Genomic DNA, 26794 nt, shown 5'->3' on the forward strand with positions numbered 1-26794 from the left:
GCCAATGAACAGAGAGGTTATTTGGAGGCTAAATCCTGACTGACCTCTTCAGTAGACAGGACATTTATTAGGTTGATCTGTCTGTTGCCAAGGTCTATTCTTCCGTGGCCACGCGTTTCGAAAGGCTAGTAACAGTATTTAACACGCGGATGTGTCACCCTACATCGGGCTGGGGATGAGGGAGGGGACAGCCATCTCACGTGGTCTGGCTTTTCATGGCCAGGTTTTTGCAAATTCCTAGCTGATACAAGCTAAAACACAAGTGGTGGGTTAACATGGGAGCAAAAGGCATTTTTTTTGGTTTTATGAAACAACCTAAAGCCTCGCCAATCTGGAGACTGATGACCTCACCAAGTCACTTCCCTGTTTACCCAGACTAATGCTAACCCAGTCACGTCCCTGTTAACCCAGACTAATGCTAACCCAGTCTCTTCCCTGTTAACCCAGACTAATGCTAACCCAGTCACGTCCCTGTTAACCCAGACTAATGCTAACCCAGTCACGTCCCTGTTAACCCAGACTCATGCTAACCCAGTCACGTCCCTGTTAACCCAGACTAATGCTAACACAGTCACGTCCCTGTTAACCCAGACTAATGCTAACCCAGTCACGTCCCTGTTAACCCAGACTAATGCTAACCCAGTCACGTCCCTGTTAACCCAGACTAATGCTAACCCAGTCACATCCCTGTTAACCCAGACTAATGCTAACCCAGTCACGTCCCTGTTAACCCAGACTAATGCTAACCCAGTCACGTCCCTGTTAACCCAGACTCATGCTAACCCGGGGCTGTTCTAAGCGACGTTGAAGACACCGGTGTCTCCAGTGTTACCCCAGGCCCGAAGATCCACCCTCCATTAAAATCATATGGAGGACCGGAAGTCCAGTGGGCAGCGCCAGGACACGTTGTTCAGACCACCCCCCATCCTGCACTGCGCCTCAGGGTGGTGTTATGGAGAGCGTGGCCCCCTGGGGTCCGTCTGCACCATGGAAAGGGCAGCTGCTATTCAGATGCAGGGGGGAGGGTCTGGTGGGAGGCACGTGTGTGCGCTGGTGACAGTGGTGTGTGTAGAATTGTGGGTGTGCTGTTTTTTTTTTTGGGGGGGGGGGGGTAGTGGTTCTTTGTTCGTCTGTGTCTGCAGCGCTATATCTGAGACCCCCTAATCTGTCACCGTCAGGAGTCCAGCGGCGATGAATCGGTGACAAATGCAGGCTGGGATTGGAGAGGACACTCGGAGAGGCCGTTTTATAACTAATAGATGAGCGGAGAGGGGGGGGGGGGGCGGGGTTTGCTGCTGTTATTAAAAACCTCCCCCACCCCCAGATCACCCTGTCACAACCAGCCTCAGCGGACTTCTCCTTTATGTTTCCCGGGTCTTTACGGACGCCCTTTTCCGCAGCTTCTTCGGGTGACACTAAACTATGTGAGATGAACTAACTACCAGGTCTGTGGGGACCTACACTCACGGTCTGCTGAGGTCCGTACTGAGGGTTCAGCCCTGTTCGTGATCAGCGCCATTTCTCAGTGGATTTCTCTTGATAAGACCGAGGGAACGACTACGGTGGATACCGCAGCATGCCGCTATCGAACTGCTGTCGAACTGTCTTCAGCCGTCCGGCGTTTACTCCTCGGCACAAGCAGAGACTCCGGGCGTGTGGTCCCAGCTGGCCTTGTAATTTAGCATGGCGCAAAGCTTTGTTTTTCTGTTCCCCTCAGCATAGCGTGAATACACATGCATGCATAAAATAAGCTATGTGTAGTTCGCTGAGAGCCAATGGGGAGAATCAAAAGCCCCCCCCATCCCAGGCGTTGCCATGACATTTCCATTGTTCGGGTGCCGTTCCTTCATTGCCCATCTATGGTTCTGAGTCAAGCTGGTGAGGACACCGGAGGATCTCAGGACAAAGCTTTTTGCCTCCCTGCCAAACCACTCTGATTGCATTTTCCTTCATTACATGATTGTTTCCAGAATGCTGTGTAAGCCTTATAGTTCTTGCTCATTTGCTTTTTTAGGGCGCCCAACCAAACAAGCCCTTAAACCTAAGATGGCTCACATCGCAGCCCTCTATGCTTTCTGCAGTGACAAATACACATACTGTAACCAAAACACTGAGAGTGACCCAGATTCTGGAGAAACAGCATTGATAAACTGCTGAGTTTAGAGCGCTGTCAGTTTAGTTTGTGGAGGAAAAACAACTTTTGGCTCTCCATTCCGATATCTTGCCTACATACATAACAGGAGTGTTGTGTTTCAGACCCCTGTGTCTTGCTCCAGTCCTCCGCCCTGTCCTGGCCCCGTACAGACGAGCCAGCAGAACGTTCCAGTCGGCTCGTTCATCGTCACTCCACCCCCTGTATATGTTCCCCCGGGTCTTTGGTGTAAATGAGAACATGGTCTCAGTCGACATACCTGATAAAATGTCCGCAAATAAATAAGCGGTACCTTTGATCCAAGGGCCCCCATCGACCTATCCGTGTCTCTGACAGGGCCAGCATGCCTGCAGACAGAGGCAGGTCCTCGTGGGACTGATGTGCTGTATGTGGTGTGGCCACCGTTCCGCCACAGCCAGGGTTGTTACAGGCCTTGTGGCTGGGGAGGCCTGTCAGTGTCTGTTTCTAATGAGAACACCCACACCGCCAGGGAGGAGTGGAGAAGCAGATGGACGATGAAGATGGAATAGTGTGTCTGTGTGGAACGGGGGCTATCTTCAGCACTCCGTTACGGGAAATATTGGCATTCAGGGGTCTGAACATTGGTTCTCAATTATCAGCCAAAGGGACGGAGTACTGATGGTTAATCATCCCCTGGTTAGAGGGCAACGGTGAACAGCACCAGTGTTCTGGATCCAAGGCCTGGCCTGGAGAACCAACGGTTAGGCTCCAGAACCTTTGGTCGTCTCTGACGGATCAGACACGGGTGTTTCCATCTGCAACTGAGCTGCTAAAAACGGTCATTATGGGGTGTTGTCCGTAGATTGATGGCAAATAATAAGATACATCTCAGTGAAGAATTAAGAGACCACTGCACCTTTTTCTTTCCTTTGCAAAAAAGTTGAAAAGGAAAGTTTTGAGTGAGGACTTTTCTGGAAAGGAAAGAAAAAGCTGCAGTGGTCTCTTAATTTTGTATATTCAATCAATTATAACTATGACACAACAAAATGCAAAGAAAGTGAAGGTATCTGAATACTTCCCGAAGTCACTGTATATGTTCAGGTCAGACATTTCTGTTCTGATGGCAGAAATACAGTACATATCATTAATGTCCGGTTCTAGATCATCACTACTCAGTTCTCTTCCTTGCTGTCTCTGCTTTGGTTCCATATGTCTGCCCGGGGCTACAGTGCTCCATCACAATCCTCCTTATTCACCACTTCACTTCCTGATTAGCAGTAACAAAGACAAGAGTAGGGGACTGTATTCTCACACTCACACACCACACTACACTCTCCAACTAGCTTCAGCATCTCCTTAATAAACTGGCTGTTATGGGATTCCAGTAGCAAGCGCTTTGTGTCTCCTGGTACATATGAATATACCAGGAGATCCTTTATTTGCTAGGTGCGTTTACGCATAATCAGAATGTGATTAAGTGTGTCAGTGCTGTTACTGGGAGACAGCCTGTGTGTACAGAATGCACACCGATGACAGACACCGGGCGCTTACTTTATAGGTGCTGAGTGCACCTACTTTGTGATTGCACTGCTTGAAGGCAAATACAGTGCAAAATGAGCAGTGAAAGCAAATTCTTTCTGTGATATTAACTGTTTAAATTCCCTAAATCAGGCAATCCTTCACAGAAATGTTGTTTCTCCCCGGTGCTATTTGGGGGCTTTGTCAATTTCACTGCCATTTGCCACACATGAAACAAAACACTTCCCTCTCGATGTGGAATTCAGTCTTAATCCCACTGCCGCTGCGCATTTACTGTAATTCCCACCAGCCACTATTTTGATCACGAGGGGAATTGTTTTTCAAAAGTGGAAGGAGAAAAGAGGTGTTTTGTTTCATGTATGGCAAATGGCAGTGAAATTGACAAGGCCAGCCCCCGAATGGCACTGGGGAGTGACAGCATCTCTGCCCATGGCTGAAGGCTTAACCCCCTATCCTTTATTTGAGAGATGTGCCTCTGCATCCACCATCAGATGTCATGGCCTGCTGTAGGATCTGGCTTGACAGTTAACTGATGTGGGTTACCTCAGGATTCAGTTGAATATAGAAAGGTGTTTCAGCGACGTGGGTTATCTCAGGATTCAGTTGAATATAGAAAGGTGTTTCAGCGACGTGGGTTACCTCAGGATTCAGTAGAATATAGAAAGGTGTTTCAGGGATGTGGGTTACTTCAGGATTCAGTTGAATATAGAAAGGTGTTTCAGCGACGTGGGTTACCTCAAGTAGAATATAGAAAGGTGTTTCAGCGACGTGGGTTACCTCAGGATTCAGTAGAATATAGAAAGCTGTTTCAGCGACGTGGGTTACCTCAGGATTCAGTTGAATATAGAAAGGTGTTTCAGCGACGTGGGTTACCTCAGGATTCAGTAGAATATAGAAAGGTGTTTCAGCGACGTGGGTTACCTCAGGATTCAGTAGAATATAGAAAGGTGTTTCAGCGACGTGGGTTACCTCAAGATTCAGTAGAATAAAGAAAGGTGTTTCAGGGACGTGGGTTACCTCAGGATTCAGTAGAATATAGAAAGGTGTTTCAGCGACGTGGGTTACCTCAGGATTCGGTAGAATATAGAAAGGTGTTTCAGGGATGTGGGTTACCTCAGGATTCAGTAGAATATAGAAAGGTGTTTCAGCGACGTGGGTTACCTCAGGATTCAGTAGAATATAGAAAGGTGTTTCAGGGACGTGGGTTACCTCAGGATTCAGTAGAATATAGAAAGGTGTTTCAGGGATGTGGGTTACCTCAGGATTCAGTAGAATATAGAAAGGTGTTTCAGCGACGTGGGTTACCTCAGGATTCAGTAGAATATAGAAAGGTGTTTCAGCGACGTGGGTTACCTCAGGATTCAGTAGAATATAGAAAGGTGTTTCAGCGACGTGGGTTACCTCAGGATTCAGTAGAATATAGAAAGGTGTTTCAGGGACGTGGGTTACCTCAGGATTCCGTAGAATATAGAAAGGTGTTTCAGCGACGTGGGTTACCTCAGGATTCAGTAGAATATAGAAAGGTGTTTCAGGGATGTGGGTTACCTCAGGATTCAGTAGAATATAGAAAGGTGTTTCAGGGACGTGGGTTACCTCAGGATTCAGTAGAATATAGAAAGGTGTTTCAGGGATGTGGGTTACCTCAGGATTCATTAGAATATAGAAAGGTGTTTCAGGGATGTGGGTTACTTCAGGATTCAGTTGAATATAGAAAGGTGTTTCAGCGACGTGGGTTACCTCAAGTAGAATATAGAAAGGTGTTTCAGCGACGTGGGTTACCTCAGGATTCAGTAGAATATAGAAAGCTGTTTCAGCGACGTGGGTTACCTCAGGATTCAGTTGAATATAGAAAGGTGTTTCAGCGACGTGGGTTACCTCAGGATTCAGTAGAATATAGAAAGGTGTTTCAGCGACGTGGGTTACCTCAGGATTCAGTAGAATATAGAAAGGTGTTTCAGCGACGTGGGTTACCTCAAGATTCAGTAGAATAAAGAAAGGTGTTTCAGGGACGTGGGTTACCTCAGGATTCAGTAGAATATAGAAAGGTGTTTCAGCGACGTGGGTTACCTCAGGATTCGGTAGAATATAGAAAGGTGTTTCAGGGATGTGGGTTACCTCAGGATTCAGTAGAATATAGAAAGGTGTTTCAGGGACGTGGGTTACCTCAGGATTCAGTAGAATATAGAAAGGTGTTTCAGGGACGTGGGTTACCTCAGGATTCAGTAGAATATAGAAAGGTGTTTCAGGGATGTGGGTTACCTCAGGATTCAGTAGAATATAGAAAGGTGTTTCAGCGACGTGGGTTACCTCAGGATTCAGTAGAATATAGAAAGGTGTTTCAGCGACGTGGGTTACCTCAGGATTCAGTAGAATATAGAAAGGTGTTTCAGCGACGTGGGTTACCTCAGGATTCAGTAGAATATAGAAAGGTGTTTCAGGGACGTGGGTTACCTCAGGATTCCGTAGAATATAGAAAGGTGTTTCAGCGACGTGGGTTACCTCAGGATTCAGTAGAATATAGAAAGGTGTTTCAGGGATGTGGGTTACCTCAGGATTCATTAGAATATAGAAAGGTGTTTCAGGGATGTGGGTTACCTCAGGATTCAGTAGAATATAGAAAGGTGTTTCAGGGACGTGGGTTACCTCAGGATTCAGTAGAATATAGAACATATTGCTGTTTTAATTCAATTTAATTTCAAATGACAGGGAATAAGATGTGAATGTGATATTGAAGCCGTATATAGTGGTTCCCATTGTGTGATACCCTGGCTCTAGATTGTGAATCGTCACGGGTACATTTTACTAATCTACCCCCCCACCCCCACACTGCCCCCAGACCCCACTTCACTTATCTACAGTTAAACACACCATGCCCTCACTGCTGTCAATCACAACCCAGCCACAAATTAAAGTCATTTATCTAAACCCTTTCTATTAAAAACACTAGGCTACATTAGCAAAAACACTCTCCCCTCTCCTCTTATTACCTCTATGCCACACTAATGGACCCATTCAGCTGTTACAACTAGGAGCTTTAGAATAGATTGTCTCCCAATTTAAAATGAGCTGTGGTGAAATATCGCTCCATTACACAAAACGTATAACACAAACACACACACTTGTGCATTCCCACACACCTTGGGATGTAGAACAAGGGAGGGGATGTTATTTTCTTATCAAAGAAATGCAGACGTGTTAGGAATTGATCTGCAAGCCTTTAGTGGAAACAAAATGGTCTGGTTGTGGACATGTTTCATCAGCAGCAGGCTCTTTGTCTCTCACCATGACGTTCTGTAATCTACGGCGCTTAGTGTTAATATGAGTCCCAAATGTGACTGCCTGCACCTCCTTAGCACTGCATTGGCCCCTGCCCAGAGGTAGAACCCTGTTGGCCCCTGTCCAAAGGTAGAACCCTGTTGGCCCCTGTCCAAAGGTAGAACCCTATTGGCCCCTGTCCAGGGGTAGAACCCTATTGGCCCCTGTCCAGGGGTAGAACCCTATTGGCCCCTGTCCAGGGGTAGAACCCTGTTGGCCCCTGTCCAAAGGTAGAACCCTATTGGCCCCTGTCCAGGGGTAGAACCCTATTGGCCCCTGTCCGGGGGTAGAACCCTATTGGCCCAAAAATGAGTGCTTAGTATCCAAAACAGGGTACAATTCAGCGTGTATAATTGTCAGACCAGACCAATTTACAGCCTCTGGTGTCCTAAGATGTTATTGGCGGTATTGTGTCTCTATTATTAGCTGTCCTAACTGTAGCTACAGCCTTTTGCTTTTTATTTAACCAGCTGATGTACACACACACACACACACACATCGCGTTGAAGAGCGTGGCCGCAGTGCCGAGTCAGCAGATTAGGTGGATAACGAGGAAACGGGCGCTGGCTTAAAGTGGATGAAATCGTTGTGTCGAATACACCTACAAACCCAGCCGTGGTGACGTCTAATGGCCCAGTGTTGTTGAAATGCAGAAAACACAGACAATTTCTGCGTCTAACACGAGCCAACAAGAACGCGAGAGATGGCTCACAGAAGGAAAAAAGCCCAGTGCAGAGCTAGTCTCAATCAAAACACAATGTTTCCCCAGGCCTTGGTCTCCAAGGGGCCTGCAGGTGCCAACAGAGCAGTCAACTAACCTCATTAGGAGAGTACTGATTGAATAGTCTGTGGGAGTGCGTGCATATACAACACACACACACGCACACAGGAAGGGCATTCAATGTGTCTTCCTCTGTTTGTGCTCCAGTGGTGATCGGGCCAGCCAGTCTGGTGGTACCATCCGGTTTAATGGAATGCCTGGGTTCAATATTGTTTTTGCTTCTCTGTCCTTGCTGTGGTAATTAGGGGGGGTGTATGTATCATTCAGGGGGATAGATGGGCAGGTGTAATGGTTTTGGTCTTCCAGTCTTATTGCCAACAGCTGTAGACACACAGACTTTCAGAGGAGTATGAGTGCTGACCTAGGGCCAGTTTTGCCTTTTCATGGTTCATGATAAAATGTGAAATGGACTGATCCGAGATCAGCGCTGAGAGTGTTTTATTGGATGGTTTGTTCTGAAGCAGCTGCAGATATTGTTGCATATTCATGGTCAGTCTGGTTACTTAGGTGTTTTTGACATTGTGGAGTTTTTTAATGTGTTATATATTAAACAGAAAATGTTTGATTGCATAAGTGTTCAGCCCTTTTTGGTAATTCACACCTGAATTACCAATTATTTCTGGAGATCTACTGTCCTATAGGTTTTCTCTTCAACACCATTTGTGACTAACCAGATTTAAGCTTTTCTTTCAGCTAATTATTAGAATCGGATGCTAAATTAGAGTTTGAGTGAGAACCTGTTTGATGGTAGATCTCCAGGAACAGGGTTGGGCAGCCCTGCTTTAGTCCAATGCCTTTAAAGTCACATAATTAATGGTACTGGGTCCACATGTGTGCGATTAAGGTGTTTCACTTGATTTCAGGTTAAATACACCTGTCATTGGGAGGTCCCACAGTTGGTTAGAACTATTCCACACAAAAACAACATCAGGGAGACAAAGATAAGTTGAATAACTTTGGTTATTGTTTTGGTTATTTTTACCGTAATGAAAACAAAGTGCACATCGTGTGTCTCAGACTCAAAGCCTCGTCCTCTACCTCAGTACATGCATTCATAGACATTCCCTACACCACCACGCAGCTCGTATTCCAGGTCTGATGCTAAGTTCTACAAAGCTAATTAGCCAGATATTATGGTGAAACTTAGACAGGAATCACTCAAACATTCTTTACTGCTTGCTATTGATACATTTATCACTCATATCTTAACAATACTTTTTATGTAATGGAAACAGGGGCACATGCGATTACTGCACGTCATATTTCTCAAACACAAGGTCTCATTCTTAATGTTTCAATACCTTTGCATTGAACCTAAGGACCTCTAATCTGACCCCAAATCGCCAGAGTAACAGTCATCTACATCTGCGTATTTCTGCTTTAAGGAATGTGTGAATGTGCAATTTAAGTGAAATGAATCAATTTGACTGTAATAAAATAATGGCATATGAAGTAACTAAACATAAAGTATAGGGTGGTGTTCTCTGTTATGCCTCATGTTATACCAAGGTCCCACATTTGGACAGGACATAGGAACGTTTCTGTGGCATTGAATATCCCCCGGAGCACAGTAAAGTTCATTATTAAGAGATGGAGAGAAAATGGGACAGTTGTGAATCTGTCTTGAACAGGCCGTCAAAACCTGAGTATTGGAGTGAGAAAGGCACCACTTCAGAAGGCCTGTGTCAATTCAAAAGGATTTACAGGAGTTACAGGAGACACTGTGCATACGGCAGCAATAGCCTGGGTGCTTCACAAAAGTGGCATTCCTGGGAGAGTGGCAAAAAGAAAGCCATTGTTGAAAACCCATCTTGGTTAGAGTTTGCCAGAAATCATGTTGGCGACTCTAAGACAAAGGGGAAGATTCTGCGATCCGATGAGACCATAATAGAGTAGGCCTGCCGACGCACATTCTCCAGAGAACACCATGAAGTGTGTTAGAAGCAGGATTATGGCAAAGTTGATCTGCATCAGGGCCTGGAAAGCTTGTGAAGATGGGGGGCATAATGGATGCAGAAACGTACTGAGAAATCATGGAAGAAAAACTGCTGAAGTCTGCAAGAGACTTAAGACTTGGGAGGATTTCCATGTTCCAGCAGGACAGTGGCCCAAAGCATACAGCCAAAGCCCCACTGGACTGGCCTAAAAACAAATAGGTCAATGTCCTGGAGTGGCCTAGTCCAAGTTTAGACCTTAATCCAGTTGAGAATATGTTCTCCATCCAACTTGATGGAACTTGAGCAAATTTGCAAAGAAGAGTGGACAAACATTTCTGTGTCCTGATGTGCAAAGCTGGTTGAGCAATCAATAATTTTCTGTTTTGTATTTGTAATTAATTTAAAACAACAACTTCTTTCCTGATTGATTTTGTAAAATGTGCAAATGTCGATGGAGGATGAAATGTTTTGAAAGATACTCTAAAGCTTGATGAGACCAGGAAATTCCCGCTGATGATTTGTCTCCCTTGGTGATTCTGGACTTTCCTTACCCATTGGGTTCATAGGATTGAAAAAAGTTTTTTTTGTCTATTGATTTTCTCAGGCAGGCAGAATGTTAATTTTTGATCTCGAGACACTAAATCATTTAGTCCTAAAGGGAAACATTTTCTTGTGGGTTTTCATAAATTTTCTGTTTTGTCATCTGTTGTTAGAATGACTTGCAGTCTTGCCGTCTAATTTTCACAAAACAGCTGCTACCTTCTGGTACTTATAATTCATGTATAGTGCCAGCCAGGTGTCTGGAGACAAAGGGGAAGAAAAAAATCCAGAATGAACTGAAGAAAATTAAATTACATTTCAAAACAGAATGAACTGATCCATTAGATTCCTCTTTGAATATAAACCTTCCCAACTGTTACATTCCGACCTGCAAAGATAAACCCCCCCCCCCCCCCCCCCCCCCCCCCCCGAGAGTTGAGATGTCAGCCGGCAGTACCAGGAAATTGATGGCCCACAACCTTTAGCCATATATCTCCTAACATGCATTTTACATGTTAGCGGCTCTAGACTAGGAGAACAATGTAATGGCCTAGATTCAGCTTTAGAACGCAGGTAGTTCAGGAAGTATTTTCTACCAACTGCTCTATTCCCCATAGATATGTGATGTTCTATGTTGTGGAATGTCCCAGTGGGATCGCTTTCAGGTGGACCCCTGCTGTTACCATAGAGATCCGAAGTCTTTGTCCTGGCCGGGCCCCCTGGGGTTCTCGAAGAGACGCCGTGATTTCTTTGGCATCAAGTGGCCTGCTAAAGCACACGTCTGCTCCTGCGTATTGCTTCCGTAAAACAGGACTGTAGTACGTTACATCACCAGTCCGTCCTGTCGGATGCAGGACTCTAATGTGAAATGCAGGTTCATGGGGTTTACAGTGGGGAGAACAAGTATTTGATACACTGACCATTTTGCAGGTTTTCCTACTTACAAAGCATGTAGAGGTCTGCAAATTCATTACTTAAAAATCATACAATGTGATTTTTGTTTTAGATTCCGTCACTCACAGTTGAAGAGTTCCTATGATAGAAATCGGCAGTGTATCAAAAACTTGTTTTCCCCACTGTATCCTGTAATGTGTGTTCAGCACCGTGATGTACTCAGCGACGCTCCCTCTCCAATCTGTATCCTATGATACACTCACCTGCATTCTGGACTCCTGCTGTGGTATTGTTGTTTTCCACATGGCTGGATTTAGCTGATTTTGTGCTCGCAGCCAAATGCGTTCAACTGGCTAACTTTCTCCCCAGTACCATGCGGTTTTCAGCCAGGGCAGGAGGTCATCTACCATCCTACAGCTGTCGGATGAACCTCGTCGTAAATGGAGGAAGCGTTCACGGCTGGCTGGCTGCTACCCAATTGCAGAGGTTGGCTGTTGTTCTTCTTCCTGTAATGTCCCACCGCATGCGTCCTGCCTAGTGGTCAAAGGTCATTTACAAGTTCAAGTCTGCTCTGTGTACCAGGACTGTTACTGAGTCATCCATGCGTTGGAAGAGTGGTTTTTCAGCAAACCCGGGAGAAGAAACATCGGATCATCACGCAACTGTTTTCAAAGGCCGGTCCTTTGGAGAAAGGATTGGGTTTAGTAATGATGAATTGCTTAGCTGTTCCATTAGCTAAGCAAAACCCCACTGTATAGATCAATGTCAGATTTGATTTAGGATTGAATGCATCTCCCCTGGTGATGTTCCCAGAACGTATCGTCGGTGTACTGCTAAATAGTTTCAGGAATATGTCCTTGAAGACAAACCCGTTAGGTGAGTGATTAAACATTGATTCTGCGCCACGGGTGGAGTACGCAGCAGGTGTCTTCCTAATGGGGGGGGGAGAGAGAGAACCGTTGGTCCATTAGCTCTCTATCCTTCTATCAAAGATGCGCTCTGGGTCCTCCTCCCTCTTACCCCCCCCCCCCCCCCACTCCACATTGGTATTCATTCTTGGTACTTTGAAAACCCGCTTGCCAATAAAATACAAGTGAGAAAACAGACAAGTTTGTGGGAAGCCGTCCCTGGTGAAGGACCGTTTTTCAGTTTGAATTGCCTCCTCAGCAGGCAGCACTGACTGACTGTACTGACGGAACAGCGCTGATGTGGGCTGTCGTTGTTGCAGAGTTTGCAGAGTTGTTGGACTATTAATAGGAATTGCTTGAGAGAAAAGAAACCTGGAAAACACCCCATGTTGGCCGTTGCCAGGTTACTACGTTTGTTTTAGACAATTTTATTGTGTCCAGTGTCTGGACATTCACCCTGGATGTGTTGACGCTCCGTCAACACTCCATTCATTGTCATGCCAGTAATGGCCTGGGTTTGTCCTACCCTGGAGGGCCGTTAAGGTTCTTCGTGGGTTCTGCTGAGGATGTTGGTGGTTTGTCCTACACTGGAGGGCCGTTAAGGTTCATCGTGGGATCTGGTGAGGGTGTTTGTGGTTTGTCCTACCCTGTCGTGCCGTTAAGGTTCTTCGTGGGTTCTGGTGAGGGTGTTGGTGGTTTGTCCTACCCTGGAGGGCCGTTAAGGTTCTTCGTGGGTTCTGGTGAGGGTGTTGGTGGTTTGTCCTACCCTGTCGTGCCGTTAAGGTTCTTCGTGGGTTCTGGTGAGGGTGTTGGTGGTTTGTCCTACCCTGGAGGGCCGTTAAGGTTCTTCGTGGGTTCTGGTGAGGGTGTTGGTGGTTTGTCCTACCCTGGAGGGCCGTTAAGGTTCTTCGTGGGTTCTGGTGAGGGTGTTGGTGGTTTGTCCTACTCTGGAGGGCCGTTAAGGTTCTTCGTGGGTTCTGGTGAGGGTGTTGGTGGTTTGTCCCTCGGCAGGCTGCTGCGTGGATTACTTGGACCCCTCCGTCTTTTGAGCCAGGACTGTTATGCTCTAACAGTTTGTGCACAGAGTTCATTTGTGGGGTTGGTTTGATAGTCTGGGTACTTTTCACCCTCCACTGTCCTGGGTTTGTGACTGGAAGCTGTTTTGGGCTCCTTTGCCTGCCTGTGTCTGGGGTTCTGAGAGAGTAAGGATGCACTGATCTGCTTTATTTGGTTGAGTATTGTTTTTCAGTTGGATCTGGCAATAAACATTTTTACTAATCTATTTTTGTTTATTTTACTATCATTTTTGTGTATGGTGAAGATTGTAATAAAATGGGCCAATTCTTAGGACACAATATGCTTCTTATTGGTGAATATTGCCACCGTTGATAAAATGGGGGAGTTCTACAGAGACGACCACTGCCCTGTCACTCTGCAGCCCTGGTGACACAACTGAAGTCTGTTGTGATTGGTCGAATCTTCAAATTTTAAGTCGTACAACTCAATTTAAGTTCTGGGTCAGCTAGAGAAGAACCCAAAGCTCCACACCCCACTTTATAAGTTACAACGTTTGGCCTATGGCCCAAATTACCCATTCTGAAATTATAAAGATGCTCACACCTGCAAAAATGGGATTTCATCCAATCGTATTATGGCCAGGCATTTTGGTAGAAACCTGCATCAAATGTAAAACCTTCCTCATCTGTTTATTTATGTGTTGAGTCCATGGTAAATTAGCCTGTTAGCAGCCCCCCATAACACTCTACCCATATCTCTGTGGAGTTGGCATGAAATCAACACGCTCCCCAAAACACCATATCAACAAAACAAGGCGCCAAGCTGACCTAGATCCACTGATGTTTCTCGCAGAATATGTAAGTGTCTGAGACACACACACACACACACACACCACCAGCAGCTCCTGTCGGGGTGATGCACAGCATGTGTTCTTCTTCTGTCATCACAGCTCTTGTCAACAGCTTCACTAAAACTGGAGTCAGAGGCGAAGGAGACAGGTTTTGTTTCAATGGCTGCTGGGAGGCTTACTGTGGATCCCAATTTTGAAAAGGCAGTGATGTTTTTTTTGTAAACAAGTGAGTTTTTTTCCTCAAGACGAATCTCAGCGTTCCACACAAATGTCATGAATTATTATTATATCAGCGTTGCAATATTCATGTATCAAAGGGTGTGCCTCATTTCTGGATCGTTGACCCATTATTTTTAACTGCCTTACTAAAAGGACATATATTCTGCGTCTGATTCTGTGGACATCCCTTTTGGAGAAAAATACAACTGTCCCTCGCTCTCGATGGCTCTTTAAATTGCATCACTGTCGGGCTGAGGGAAAAAAAACAAGGTTACCATGGTAACCAGTGTTGGCCCCCACAGCTGATGATGTCAGCATGTATTTTGAAACACACAGAGGGAGAGGATGGCCTTCAATTATCTCTGTTTGCCTTCATCCTGATTACAGACTGACTGGCATAGACAGAGAGAGGCCGTAGTGCAGAGAGGGCCAGGACAGCCTCCCCTGGCCTCTGTCTGAGAGGGAGAGAAGCCATAGTGTGGGGAGGGCCAGGATAGCCTCCCCTGGCCTCTGTCTAAGATGGAGAGAAGCCATAGTGTGGGGAGGACCAGGACAGCCTCCCCTGGCCTCTGTCTGAGATGGAGAGAAGCCATAGTGTGGGGAGGACCAGGACAGCCTCCCCTGGCCTCTGTCTGAGATGGAGAGAAGCCATAGTGTGGGGAGGGCAGTGGAGAGTGAAAGGATTCAGAATGCAGCCAGAATACTGAATACACGTGGCCAGTGGGAGCAATTGCAGCCTTCCCATTGTCAGAGAGTCATCCCCATGACCGTCTGAGGGAGGAAACGCCAATTCATGGTGTTCATTGGCCTCTGTTGTTCTCTGTGGAAGGTTTGGGTTTCCTATGGGACCAGGCCCCACACTGTTACCTGCCTGTAGTGGAGGAGTGATGATGATGATGACGACCAGCCTGCTGCCGAGATGGTTCTGCCTTCCCTGGGTCGGAGGTGATACACAGCACCGATCGGGAGCTTTCTTATGACCTCACATCCAGTAAAAATGCAGCTGCTTTAAGCGGAGGGCTGCTTGAACCGTTTCTGCAAGTTGAATTTCTCTGGGAAGGCTGAGGTACGGGGACCCTGTCAATATGACTGAAGTATGGGGACCCTGTCAATGTGACTGAGGTATGGGGACCCTGTCAATATGACTGAGGTATGGGGACCCTGTCAATATGACTGAGGTATGGGGACCCTGTCAATATGACTGAGGTATGGGGACCCTGTCAGTATGACTGAGGTATGGGGACCCTGTCAATATGACTGAGGTATGGGGACCCTGTCAATATGACTGAGGTATGGGGACCCTGTCAGTATGACTGAGGTATGGGGACCCTGTCAGTATGACTGAGGTATGGGGACCCTGTCAATACGACTGAGGTATGGGGACCCTGTCAATACGACTGAGGTATGGGGACCCTGTCAATACGACTGAGGTATGGGGACCCTGTCAATACGACTGAGGTATGGGGACCCTGTCAATACGACTGAGGTATGGGGACCCTGTCAATACGACTGAGGTATGGGGACCCTGTCAATACGACTGAGGTATGGGGACGCTATCAATACAACGAGGAACTGCTCTTATTCTGAATGCTGTATGCACAGACTATATTTACATGATGAATGCGAGTTCCTGTCTGAAATGTCGTGTTTGTTTCAAATGTGTTTGAGTAAGAATCCTTTGCGGAGCACCAAGCAAGAAGCCATGCTTCCTACACCCAGAGGAGCTGCAGGTTTTGACTGATTTACTCACCGACTGACCTTCTGTATCGATTACAGATGTAATTGCTAGAAGCGTCTGTTTTTTATGGCATACTATCCAGCAGCAAGTCACACATCTACCTTGACAGAAAACTAGTTTTTTGTAAAATATTCAGGTAACCGTGAGACTGTAACCAACATCCTTCCAGTTGTAGATCCTTAGCTGAGATGACAGAGAGGGAGGAACATGATTAATTTCTCGGGGTGTCCGTTGAGCCAGCTTACAAATCATCAGGCTTCTACTGGATCATCTACAGAAACACGCAATCAAAAACTGTTGACCAGGCATAACGCCACTGATCTACCTGGACCCTTTTCTTTTCAGTGATGAGGCCCTAAACATCGTTGGTCTTTTGCCAATGGATCGCAAGCTGGGGCCTGTCGATAACCTCAGTCCAGGGCCACGTGTCTGCCACCCAGCGGGGGGGGCCTCAGGGGACCGGTCCTCCAGAGAGCCAGGCTGGCCCGGGGGTTGCAGGCAGCCGGAGGGGTCAGCCTGTGTGTGCAGCTCTTAATGAGGATGTTGAGCTTACAGCACATGACACCTGCATGTCCTGAAACCTCCCGTAGGTTTTGATCGGTGCTTTGTGTGGCGCCACGTTAGCTTGGACCCGTGGAGGGACAGGCCGCCATTAATGATGACTTGTGGTTGCGGATGGAATGAAGGGGCGTGGCCGCGCCACGTGTGCCGTCTTACAAAATGAGCCGTAACCGTGGAAACATAGCCACACCAGGAAAATGAAGCTCTTAGTGGCCCTTCTGGAGTGAATCTCCAGAGTTGGCAGTTTTTGGTGGTTACAGCGTCTGAAATGATCCCCGTAGTCCCCTCGTTGTCAGTGGGTGAATCTTGTTACCGTGTTATATTTCATGGCGTTGCATCGAGAGACGCTGTCTTCACGGTGAGTGTAGTTTGCCCTATTGTGAAGTGGCGTAGCAGCTCACTCCCTCAGAATGAAAAGATTTCCTGAATTACTTCAATGGACTAGGCTAGAACAGATCTCAAGTAAGCTGAAGGTAAAAACCTCTCTCTTTTCATTTCAATTGAGTTCTCTCGTGTGGACTGTTTTATGACCTTCATTGCTTTATTAGTCTAACAGTCTGACTAATGGTGATTGTTATTCTCCTTTCTCACTCTGTCTCACACTTTCTCTGTCGCTCTCTCACTGACTGGCTGAATGACTAACTGGCTGAATGACTGGCTCACTGAGGGGTGGTTTGGCTGGCTAGCTGCCTCCCAAACAGCCATCTCACTTCCAGATCCTCTGTGTGTCCATCTGCTCTCTTTCTAACTGGTAGTCTGTCCTGCCAGGTCTGGATACAGTCTCCCTCCCTATCTGCTCTCTTTCTCCTCTGTCTCCACACAATAAATCCTGACAACATGCCTGGAACTATAACTGTGAGAATGAGACAGACATACAGATGGGTTGGCTATAGAGGGACTATGGGTGTGGGTTTCCATAAAGGACAGATCTGCTGAATGTTAATTCATTAACACCAGGAGGATGAGGTCTGGAAAGATAATGTGGTCTGGAAGCTTTGGGCAATCGTCACTGCAGTGCAGAGACTAATCATCATACATTGGTTGGCTATACAGCTAAAATGCTTATTGGACAGCTGTGAATATTGAAGATTTTTTTTTTTACAGCACATTAGCTTGCTGTAGTGTCTTCACATGAACTGTACAGTATTTCATTTGGTGTTCTCTGTCTGTGTTCCAGAATGGAACTGACTATGGGTTCCTGGTTCGTCAGAACTCTGAACTGCTGCGAGCGCTGGATGAGATGGAGAAAACTTGCACACATCTGAGAGAGGAGAACGGCCTCTTGGTAAACACTGGGTTAACTTTATAGAGGGGCCTGGACTAGATTGACACTGATTTAACTCTATAGAGGGACCTGGACTAGATTGACACTGGGTTAACTCTATAGAGGGACCTGGACTAGATTGACACTGGGTTAACTCTATAGAGGGACCTGGACTAGATTGACACTGGGTTAACTCTATAGAGGGACCTGGACTAGATTGACCCTTGGTCTAATCTATAGAGGGGCCTGGACTAGATTGACCCTGGGTTAACTCTATAGAGGGGCCTGGACTAGATTGACCCTGGGTTAACTCTATAGAGGGACCTGGACTAGATTGACCCTGGGTTAACTCTATAGAGGGACCTGGACTAGATTGACCCTGGGTTAACTCTATAGAGGGGCCTGGACTAGATTGACCCTGGGTTAACTCTATAGAGGGGCCTGGACTAGATTGACCCTGGGTTAACTCTATAAAGGGCTGTAGTCCCTGCGGGTCTAGAGTGGGGTAATTCATAGCATGTCAGAACTACAGGCTTGTCTGGAGGAGTGACTTATTGTCCCCCTCCTTGTCCCCACCAAAGCGAAAGAGCAGCACCCCAGAGACTGAGGAGAAGGTCAGACGCCTCCGGAGGAAGAACACAGAGCTGGCTGTCATCGCCAAGAGGCTGGAGGACAGAGCACGTAAACTCCAGGAGGCCAATCTCAAAGTGGTAAACAATAACTACTGTTTTCAGATCAGATCCAGCGCCTGACTCAAGGAGGTCAACCCTAGTTTCATGTGTAAAACATTGAAGTGTTAGCACTAGCCAGCTTAGCAACATACTGGTGAAACACCTGCTATGCAGAATTTAAATGTAAATATATATGAAAGTAATTTTGTGCGTATTATAACATTCTGTAACTGGAAATACATTTTACAACTACGCAGTTGTTCACGAGATAGGTGCACTGTTAATTCACAGTAATCTTCCATTTCTGCTGGTTAAGGGAGGGGCTTACCTGGTGATGGATACATGGGAAGTTGGGGCTCCTCTGAACTGTTGTGAACTGTGCACCAGAGAGGCTCAGTTCTCCGCTGATTGTGGGGTGTGCCACTCATTCACAAACACCAACATCCAAATCCAATTAACCCTAATGTTTGGTAATGAGATGCACGGAACGGTTCACTGAGGGATGAATCGCAGTCCGTTGTTTCAGAATGCTAATGCTCTTTAACAATGAGTTGGGTCATTATGGTTACACTTGAGGAATAATTTAATTTGTTTCTTGTCACTGCTGTCCATGTGGAGGGCACTTGGTAGAAAAAACATTTTCTTACAACTTATCTCTGCTGATTGTCACCTTACCTCTATGTTTTTAAGTTGCTACAGGAAAAGTTGCGTAGCTCCTGATCGTGTTCTCTCTTTTGTATTGATGAGCTGTCCGCCATAGCTTAGGTTCAATCCCAGTCACGCTCTAGTGACTCAGTTTGGGTGTCACCAAAACTTGATTGATGTCAGCTGAGGGATCCTCTAACGCACTGATCCGACTGTCTTCAAACAGATAACTTTGAAAAACAGCATAGCTTATCTTGTACACTTCAAACTTGGTGAATGGACAGTGAAGATAAAAAATATTAATTCTGTGAAGCCTCCCTTGGCTAGACTGTATTCCCCTGTCTCCCTACCTCGATTCCCCTGTCTCCCTACCTCGATTCCCCTGTCTCCCTACCTCGATTCCCCTGTCTCCCTACCTCGATTGCCCCTGTCTCCCTACCTCGATTGCCCCTGTCTCCCTACCTCGATTGCCCCTGTCTCCCTACCTCGATTGCCCCTGTCTCCCTACCTCGATTGCCCCTGTCTCCCTACCTCGATTCCTTTCTCCCTCGCTCTCTCTCTACCTAAATAATTGAATTTAGTTGCTTTATTGGCAGGAAAAACATTGCATAAGTCTAGCCAAATTATTATTACATTGTTCTAAAAAATACCACAAATACTAACAGGAATATGTCATAGAAGAAATAAGAATAATAGATTGAAAGCTGTTAATACCAATACAAATAAATACATTTGATTGAAAAATCCGGAAAGATAACAATAAATAATAACATAATAAATGTCTCTGCCTCTCAACCTTAATCTCTTTCTAAACCTTGGTTCCTATATCTCTTTCTCAACCTTGGTTCCTATATCTCTTTCTCTACCTTGGTTCCTATATCTCTTTCTCTACCTTGGTTCCTATATCTCTTTCTCTACCTTGGTTCCTATATCTCTTTCTCTACCTTGGTTCCTATATCTCTTTCTCTACCTTGGTTCCTATATCTCTTTCTCTACCTTGGTTCCTATATCTCTTTCTCTACCTTGGTTCCTATATCTCTTTCTCTACCTTGGTTCCTATATCTCTTTCTCTACCTTGGTTCCTATATCTCTTTCTCTCAACCCCTCGGTCCATCGCTCTTCCTACCTTTGATCCCTGTATCTTTCCCTGATCTCTATCTGCCCGTCTGTCTTTCTCTGTTTGCTTCTCTCTCCCTCTAGATTAACTACCCTCCTCAGATTAACTACCCTCCTTAGATTAACTACCCTCCTTAGATTAACTACCCTCCTTAGATTAACTACCCTCCTCAGATTAACTACCCTCCTCAGATTAACTACCCTCCTCAGTGACAGAACCTCAGATTGTTCACCTTACGGCCTGCGGATCTATCGACCTTTCCATTACTGGTCGGCGGCTAACTGCTAACCTGTTTTCCTTTCTTCCTTTCCTTCCTCCCTGTCTCTCTCTTTCTCCCTCCCTGTCTCTCTCTTTCCCCCTCCCTGTCTCTCTCTTTCTCCCTCCCTGTCTCTCTCTTTCTCCCTCCTTGTCTCTCTCTTTCTCCCTCCTTGTCTCTCTCTTTCTCCCTCCCTGTCTCTCTCTTTCTCCCTCCCTGTCTCTCTCTTTCTCCCTCCCTGTCTCTCTCTTTCTCCCTCCCTGTCTCTCTCTTTCTCCCTCCCTGTCTCTCTCTTTCTCCCTCCCTGTCTCTCTCTTTCTCCCTCCCTGTCTCTCTCTTTCTCCCTCCTTGTCTCTCTCTTTCTCCCTCCCTGTCTCTCTCTTTCTCCCTCCCTGTCTCTCTCTTTCTCCCTCCCTGTCTCTCTCTTTCTCCCTCCCTGTCTCTCTCTTTCTCCCTCCCTGTCTCTCTCTTTCTCCCTCCCTGTCTCTCTCTTTCTCCCTCCCTGTCTCTCTCTTTCTCCCTCCCTCTTGGTCTCTCTTAGATTTAATTCTCCCGTCCCCTCAGCCGTAGATCGGTACGGCGCAATCAATACAAATAAATAAAGCCTCAGATGTCAATGAAAAATGACAGGGACCTTTAGGAGTGCCAGATAATGTATTTATACAGTTGTATTTGACTTCACAGTTTGACAGGCTGACTACAGTGTTATAAATGGAAGGTACAGTTAGACACTCTGAATCGAAGCTTCCGCTAAATGACATTATACGGACAAAATGTAGGTGGGAAAGTGAATTAAATGCCTTGAATGATTTGTGATTTCTGACGGGGTCAAAGGGTACAGAGAGAGGTCAGAGTTGACTGCGCATGGCCCCGGAACAAGACCCACCACGGAGGATATTTCTAACTCGGCCCTCTGTCTAGGTGAACGCCCCGGCTCCGCTGCGGCCGGGGGCGGTGGAGCAGTACAAGCGGGCGTTCGCCCGTCAGCGAGCCCGCGACCTGGCGCAGCACGCCGACACGCTCCTCTCCAAGGACAAGGAGATCGCAGCCCTGCAGCAAGAGTGCTGGCAGCTGGAGGCTCGGCGGGGCACAGCCAAGGTAACCAGCACCTAGCCAATATAACACCTTCTAGTAATTCTACTTCTAAATCATCACAATATAATGGAAATACCCATTCTAGTTACTCTACTTCTACCCAAGAACATAAAGAGCAGGAAGCTGGCCCACATGCAATAGCTGGAAGGGGTCCTAATGAACATGACTAAACCAAAGGAATGTAACCAGAACACCCATTCTAGTACTTCTACACTCAATTCAGCCACTGTCTTTCCATAACAACCTACTCCTCAAGTTATCACGGTGAGATATTCTGCTCCACCACCGGGCCAATCTGATCCACAAGCACACAGAACATTTTAATTATAAGCTATTATCTGGCGCTAGCAGTCTGCCCACTAAAGGCTCTCGGTGTCATCCATTGTTGGCAGTTCCATCTCATCAAATGACCTTTTTGCCTCAGGTTTGCCCTCTACTGGTCTTGTTGGGAACTGCACTGGAACAGCCCTGTACACCCGAATTAGTGACTCGGATATCCTGGCGAAGGGGGGTGGGTCTGTTTTTGAATGACTCCTCTCGGTTACTAAGAGGGTGTCTTTAAGATGTGAACATCTGCTTTGAGTATTAGTGCTGAGGGAATCCCAGGATGAGCTGTGAGTTGATTTGACGGTGGTGGTGCTGAGTGTCAGCCAGCAGCACTCTGTTAGCCTGCGGGTGTCCCCTGACCAGAGATGGACACATTGCTCTGACATAAGACGTTTGAGAGAGACGTCCACCCACTTCATAATGCAGGGGGCAGACATGTCTCTCTAGCCCGTGTCCTTGAGCGCTGCGAAGGGAGCGTTTCCCTGTGACCCCAGAATGCCCTTTGACCTCTGTCTTCCAGGACTCCCTGCTTCCTTCTGGCACGCTGGAGTTCCAGAGGCTGCTGAAGGAGTCCCAGAAGGAGGTGCTAAGGCTTCAGAGGCAGCTGTCAATCTCGTCCTCCAGGCAGGTCACCTCCTCTAAGGATACCTCCTGTGGGGAGCACAACGGCCACGATGAGCCCAGCTCACCAAAAGAAGAAGGAGCAGAGAAGGTAACGACAGGAATGTGTTTTCCTCTGTCATAGGCTGTAATGCCCTGCTCTAACACTGCCCCCTGTTGATGGTAAAGAGCACTGCGTCACGTCGAGGCATAGAAACCTATTACAGAATGTGATATATTTACTGCACTACTATCATAAATACAAGCATAAATTGCCAGAAGGCATCTAAAGTTAATGTTTTAAGTTAATGTTTCAATTCTTTTTGTCAGCAAAATTGTTCGTAGTGCCTGAGATATTGCCCATTTTAAACTTTCTTACCTGTCCGTTTATCAGTTTCTATTGACTTGTAGTCCCCTCATACCTGCATTAGATTCTCGCAGTGCTATCCACCCCACCCTGAACCATCCTGGACTAACTAATACCATTCGGTTCTCATTCAGGAAGGGAAGTCAAGGGTGAGACATACCGTGTTATTGTTTATTGCCAACGTCAGAGGGAGGCTCCCACGCCGTGCCCCATTGACCCAGAAATGCCCACAGTGCATCTAACTGCCATTTAACTCCAAAACACCACATACATTCTGCCACACTCCGTCCAGCTGTGTGGGTTTGAAACGAAGTCCGGCCGTCCGTGGTCGTGCCGCAGGCTGGACAGGGCAGTGGCGCTCCTGAGGCCGTTGGAGATTAGGCCGAGGCCGTCTGCCTGACACGGACCGGCTCACGTGTTTCCGCCCAGCGGGGTGGAGCGACGGGCCGTTGGGAGCGAAGGCGCGCTGCTTTTCCGCTGGCCCCGAGGCCGTCCCAGGATGGCGGGATTATTTGCCGTGCGTTTGTTAATGTGGAATTTTGTGTGCCGGGGTTTTTCTGGGCTTAGGTATGTTTACTTTGGCGTGGCTGCTGTGAGAGGCGTTGCATAATAGCCGTTGCTGCTGTAATCTGACTGACTGTCCGGGGACATGAGATGATTCCCTGTCTTGAACTCAGGCCTGGTCAGGAGACACATGTTACATGCACACTAACCCTCCTCTCCTTCTCGCTCCTTCTCTCTCTAACTCTTCTCCCCTCTTTCTTTAACTCTCCCTGCCTCGCTTTCCCTCTCTTACTCTCTTTGCTTCCCCCCCCCCCCCCTCTCTCTCTCTCTCTCTCTCTGACTATCTCTCTCTCTCTCCCTCTCGCTCTCTCTCTCTCTCTGACTATCTCTCTCTGACTATCTCTCTCAAACTCTCTCTCTCCCCCTCTCTCTCTCTCCCTCTCTCCCTCTCTCTCTCTCTCTCTGACTATCTCTCTCAAACTCTCTCTCCCAATTACATTCCAATTTATTGGCATGTGAAACAGACGTTTACATTGCCAAAGCAGGTACAGATACGATGAGCAGAATCAAATTAATTAAAGTCTAACAAATAGCATTGAAACAGAATATGCTCTCGTCACAACTCTTCTTTCAACACTGATGCCTGGAGAGTTCCTTGAAATGTTGTTCTCTCCCTCACTGCCCTCTCACCCAGTTGAGACAGCAGGATAAACCATGTCATGATATCATCACTTTGCTCTTAAAGGCTTTATTCCAAAAAAAAAAAAAAAAAAAGCTATCTAATAATGAATTAAGAAACCTCTTAAGACAGTTTAGTTCATGTTAGAACGTGCGTGGTCCTATTCACTCGTGAATGACAACAGAGTTTCTTAAAGTCACTTGGATGAGAACGCTTGTGGTAATCTGTCATTTTTGTGGGACACAACCTGCGGTGCATGCACGCCACAGAAAGGGGCCAGGTTGTGTGGCTGTCCCCTTTTAATCTCCCCCTCTCTGACAACAGAATGGTATAGCCCAGTAATCCTCTCTGTTGCCGTGGCAGCACTGAGAGGGTTCTGGATGGCAGATAACGTTAACACTGCAGCCCACTGAAGAATATTCCTAGCTGCGCGTCCACCTCACCCTGCTCTGGACAATTGGGGGCCGGGAATAGCCTTGACGTTACCACAGATCGCCGGAGAGGGGTAAGTTATATTCGGTTGGGCTGTAGAGGTCCCATCAGCTCCCCAGGTGTACGACTACGGTCTCACTTTACACGACACTTCCAGGAGAGCGTCTGAGCGGTGTAGCTGTTGCAGAATAACTGTCGGAGCGCAGCGCAGTTGAGGTTTAATTTATCCAGGCGTGTTGAAACAAGCTCGAACGCTCCACCAGTCGTTACGCAGGTTCTCCGTGATATTATTGCACATGATGAGTCCCAACTAAGTGGATTTCTCTTGCAGACCTTATATAGCTGCTGGGTTTCAATATGCATTTCACTAAATCCTGCATCGTAGCACCCCCACCCCCTGTTTGCTGTACTGCCAGTGTTGTCACGGGGGGGGGGGGCTGTCATCAAAACCTATCTTCCAACTGCCAGAGATTTCGGATCCCAGATGTGGGACCTTAAGACAGCAACTAGCAACGTATCATTTGTGATTGAGACAAATCACTGTGCGGCATTGGTGATGATGACGAAGATATTTGGCTGTATTAAAACCGAAAAACCCCACCAGCAGCCAGGCCAATCCATTAAGGTGCTTTTAAAAGAAGTGATCCAGTTACCCGTTTCAGTAGTCCTCCGCAGGGATTACAGCAATGTGCTTATGGCATCCTGTCCCGGCCCAAGGCTCTGCTCACGACCCAATGGGCTGTAACACTGCTGCTGTAGGCAGACCACCCTTATGGTGCTCTGTCATTTTTCTACTTGACCTTTATCAGGCTAGATATAGGATGTAAGGAAGGGCAATGCAACTCCTATCCTGGAGGACGGAATCTTCTGGTGTTGGTTCTACTGGCTAGGACTCTTCTGGCCCTTCTGGGGTCCCTGGTCTCAGTTGTTGGATAGAAGGAGGGGATGAAGTCCTTTTGAACTTCCAGGACCAGAGTCTATCACACCTGCCTGACAGTATGTGCTTCAGTGACCATGGACCTGGTTTACTTTCCTGGACCTGGTTTACTTTCCTGGACCTGGTTTACTTTCCTGGACCTGGTTTACTATACGGGACCTGGTGTGTTATACTGGACCTGGTGTGTTATACTGGACCTGGTGTGTTATACGGGACCTGGTGTGTTATACGGGACCTGGTGTGTTATACGGGACCTGGTGTGTTATACTGGACCTGGTGTGTTATACGGGACCTGGTGTGTTATACTGGACCTGGTTTACTTTACTGGACCTGGTTTACTTTACTGGACCTGGTTTACTATACTGGACCTGGTGTGTTATACTGGACCTGGTGTGTTATACTGGACCTGGTGTGTTATACGGGACCTGGTGTGTTATACTGGACCTGGTTTACTATACTGGACCTGGTTTACTATACTGGACCTGGTGTATAACACCGGTTTATTATTATGTTCAGTAAGCATGGACATGCAACCCTACACCCGGCTAATTGTAGGGTGTGATTGTAGGGTGTGATTGAATCAGGCCTTGAATGTTATGTACAGGTCCTCTGTTTAGCTAGGGATTGTCTGTTGTTCCATTGGGTGGCAGGCTGTACCAGCAGCACTGTGTTTCCCTGCTGGTTTGCCTCTGGAGCAGTCCTGGTCTGCCCCTGGATAGGACACTGGATACTGCTGGAACTGCTATTGTATGCCGGTAGACAGCACTATTCCTTCTGGTCTAAATGGAAAATCCCACTGCCCCATGGCCGTGAAGGGGACATTGCCCTGCACAGGGTGCTGTCTTGGATGGGTTGTTAAATGGGTGCACGACTGTAGTCACAAACATCATGGTACTTGTGTAAGAATAGGGATGTTAAATTACTGATCTGGCCCTTATAACCAAATGGGCCACCTAATCATCCCCAACTTCTAATTGGCTCATTCATCCCCTCTCCTGACCCTGTAACTATTCCCCAATGTGGCTTTGGCTCTATGTATGAGGTCTTTATCCTGCTGCAAGATGAATCCTCTCCCAGGTCTCTTGCAGACTCCAGCGGGTGTTCTTCCAGGATTTCTCAGTATTTTGTTGCCAAGGGATGTGGAAGGAAATACTTTTGATAGCCTCTTTTTTTTTTTTTTTTACTTACCTGGAGGACGAGGTGTTTTGAATTCTGTAGGGTCATTTTCTGCAGGAACTGCTCAGTTCCATGGACAGGTTCACCTACTCCTTCTTCACGTGTTCAATAGGAATGAATGAATCAATCAGAGGACAATCATTTTATTATAGCTTCCTACCAACAAACGTCTTCTAAATGCATCTCATATCTAATTTTCCCAGTGACGTGTCAGTTGGATGAACTCATGGACACCAGCATGTAGGAAGGTAGCGGAAGTTTGCACAGCCGACGCTGACTACCGTTAATGCGCAATGACTCTGCGTCTACAGG

The 26794-nt window shown here is 46.8% G+C and overlaps 1 protein-coding gene across 8 annotated transcripts in view; it reads left to right on the forward strand.

Annotated features, from left to right (window-relative positions):
• LOC105027779 (peripheral-type benzodiazepine receptor-associated protein 1) overlaps window positions 1-26794 on the forward strand; it is a 99787-nt gene that overhangs the window by 28428 nt on the left and 44565 nt on the right. For all 8 annotated transcript variants that reach the window (XM_034293534.1, XM_034293536.1, XM_034293535.1 and 5 more), the window contains 4 exons: window positions 17590-17697; window positions 18258-18386; window positions 21287-21463; window positions 22308-22499. In XM_034293534.1, the coding sequence (XP_034149425.1) occupies window positions 17590-17697; window positions 18258-18386; window positions 21287-21463; window positions 22308-22499 (606 nt within the window). The remainder of the gene's footprint in view (window positions 1-17589; window positions 17698-18257; window positions 18387-21286; window positions 21464-22307; window positions 22500-26794) is intronic.

The sequence above is a fragment of the Esox lucius genome, chromosome 7 (assembly GCF_011004845.1).
Source record: "Esox lucius isolate fEsoLuc1 chromosome 7, fEsoLuc1.pri, whole genome shotgun sequence".
Lineage (NCBI taxonomy): Eukaryota > Metazoa > Chordata > Actinopteri > Esociformes > Esocidae > Esox > Esox lucius.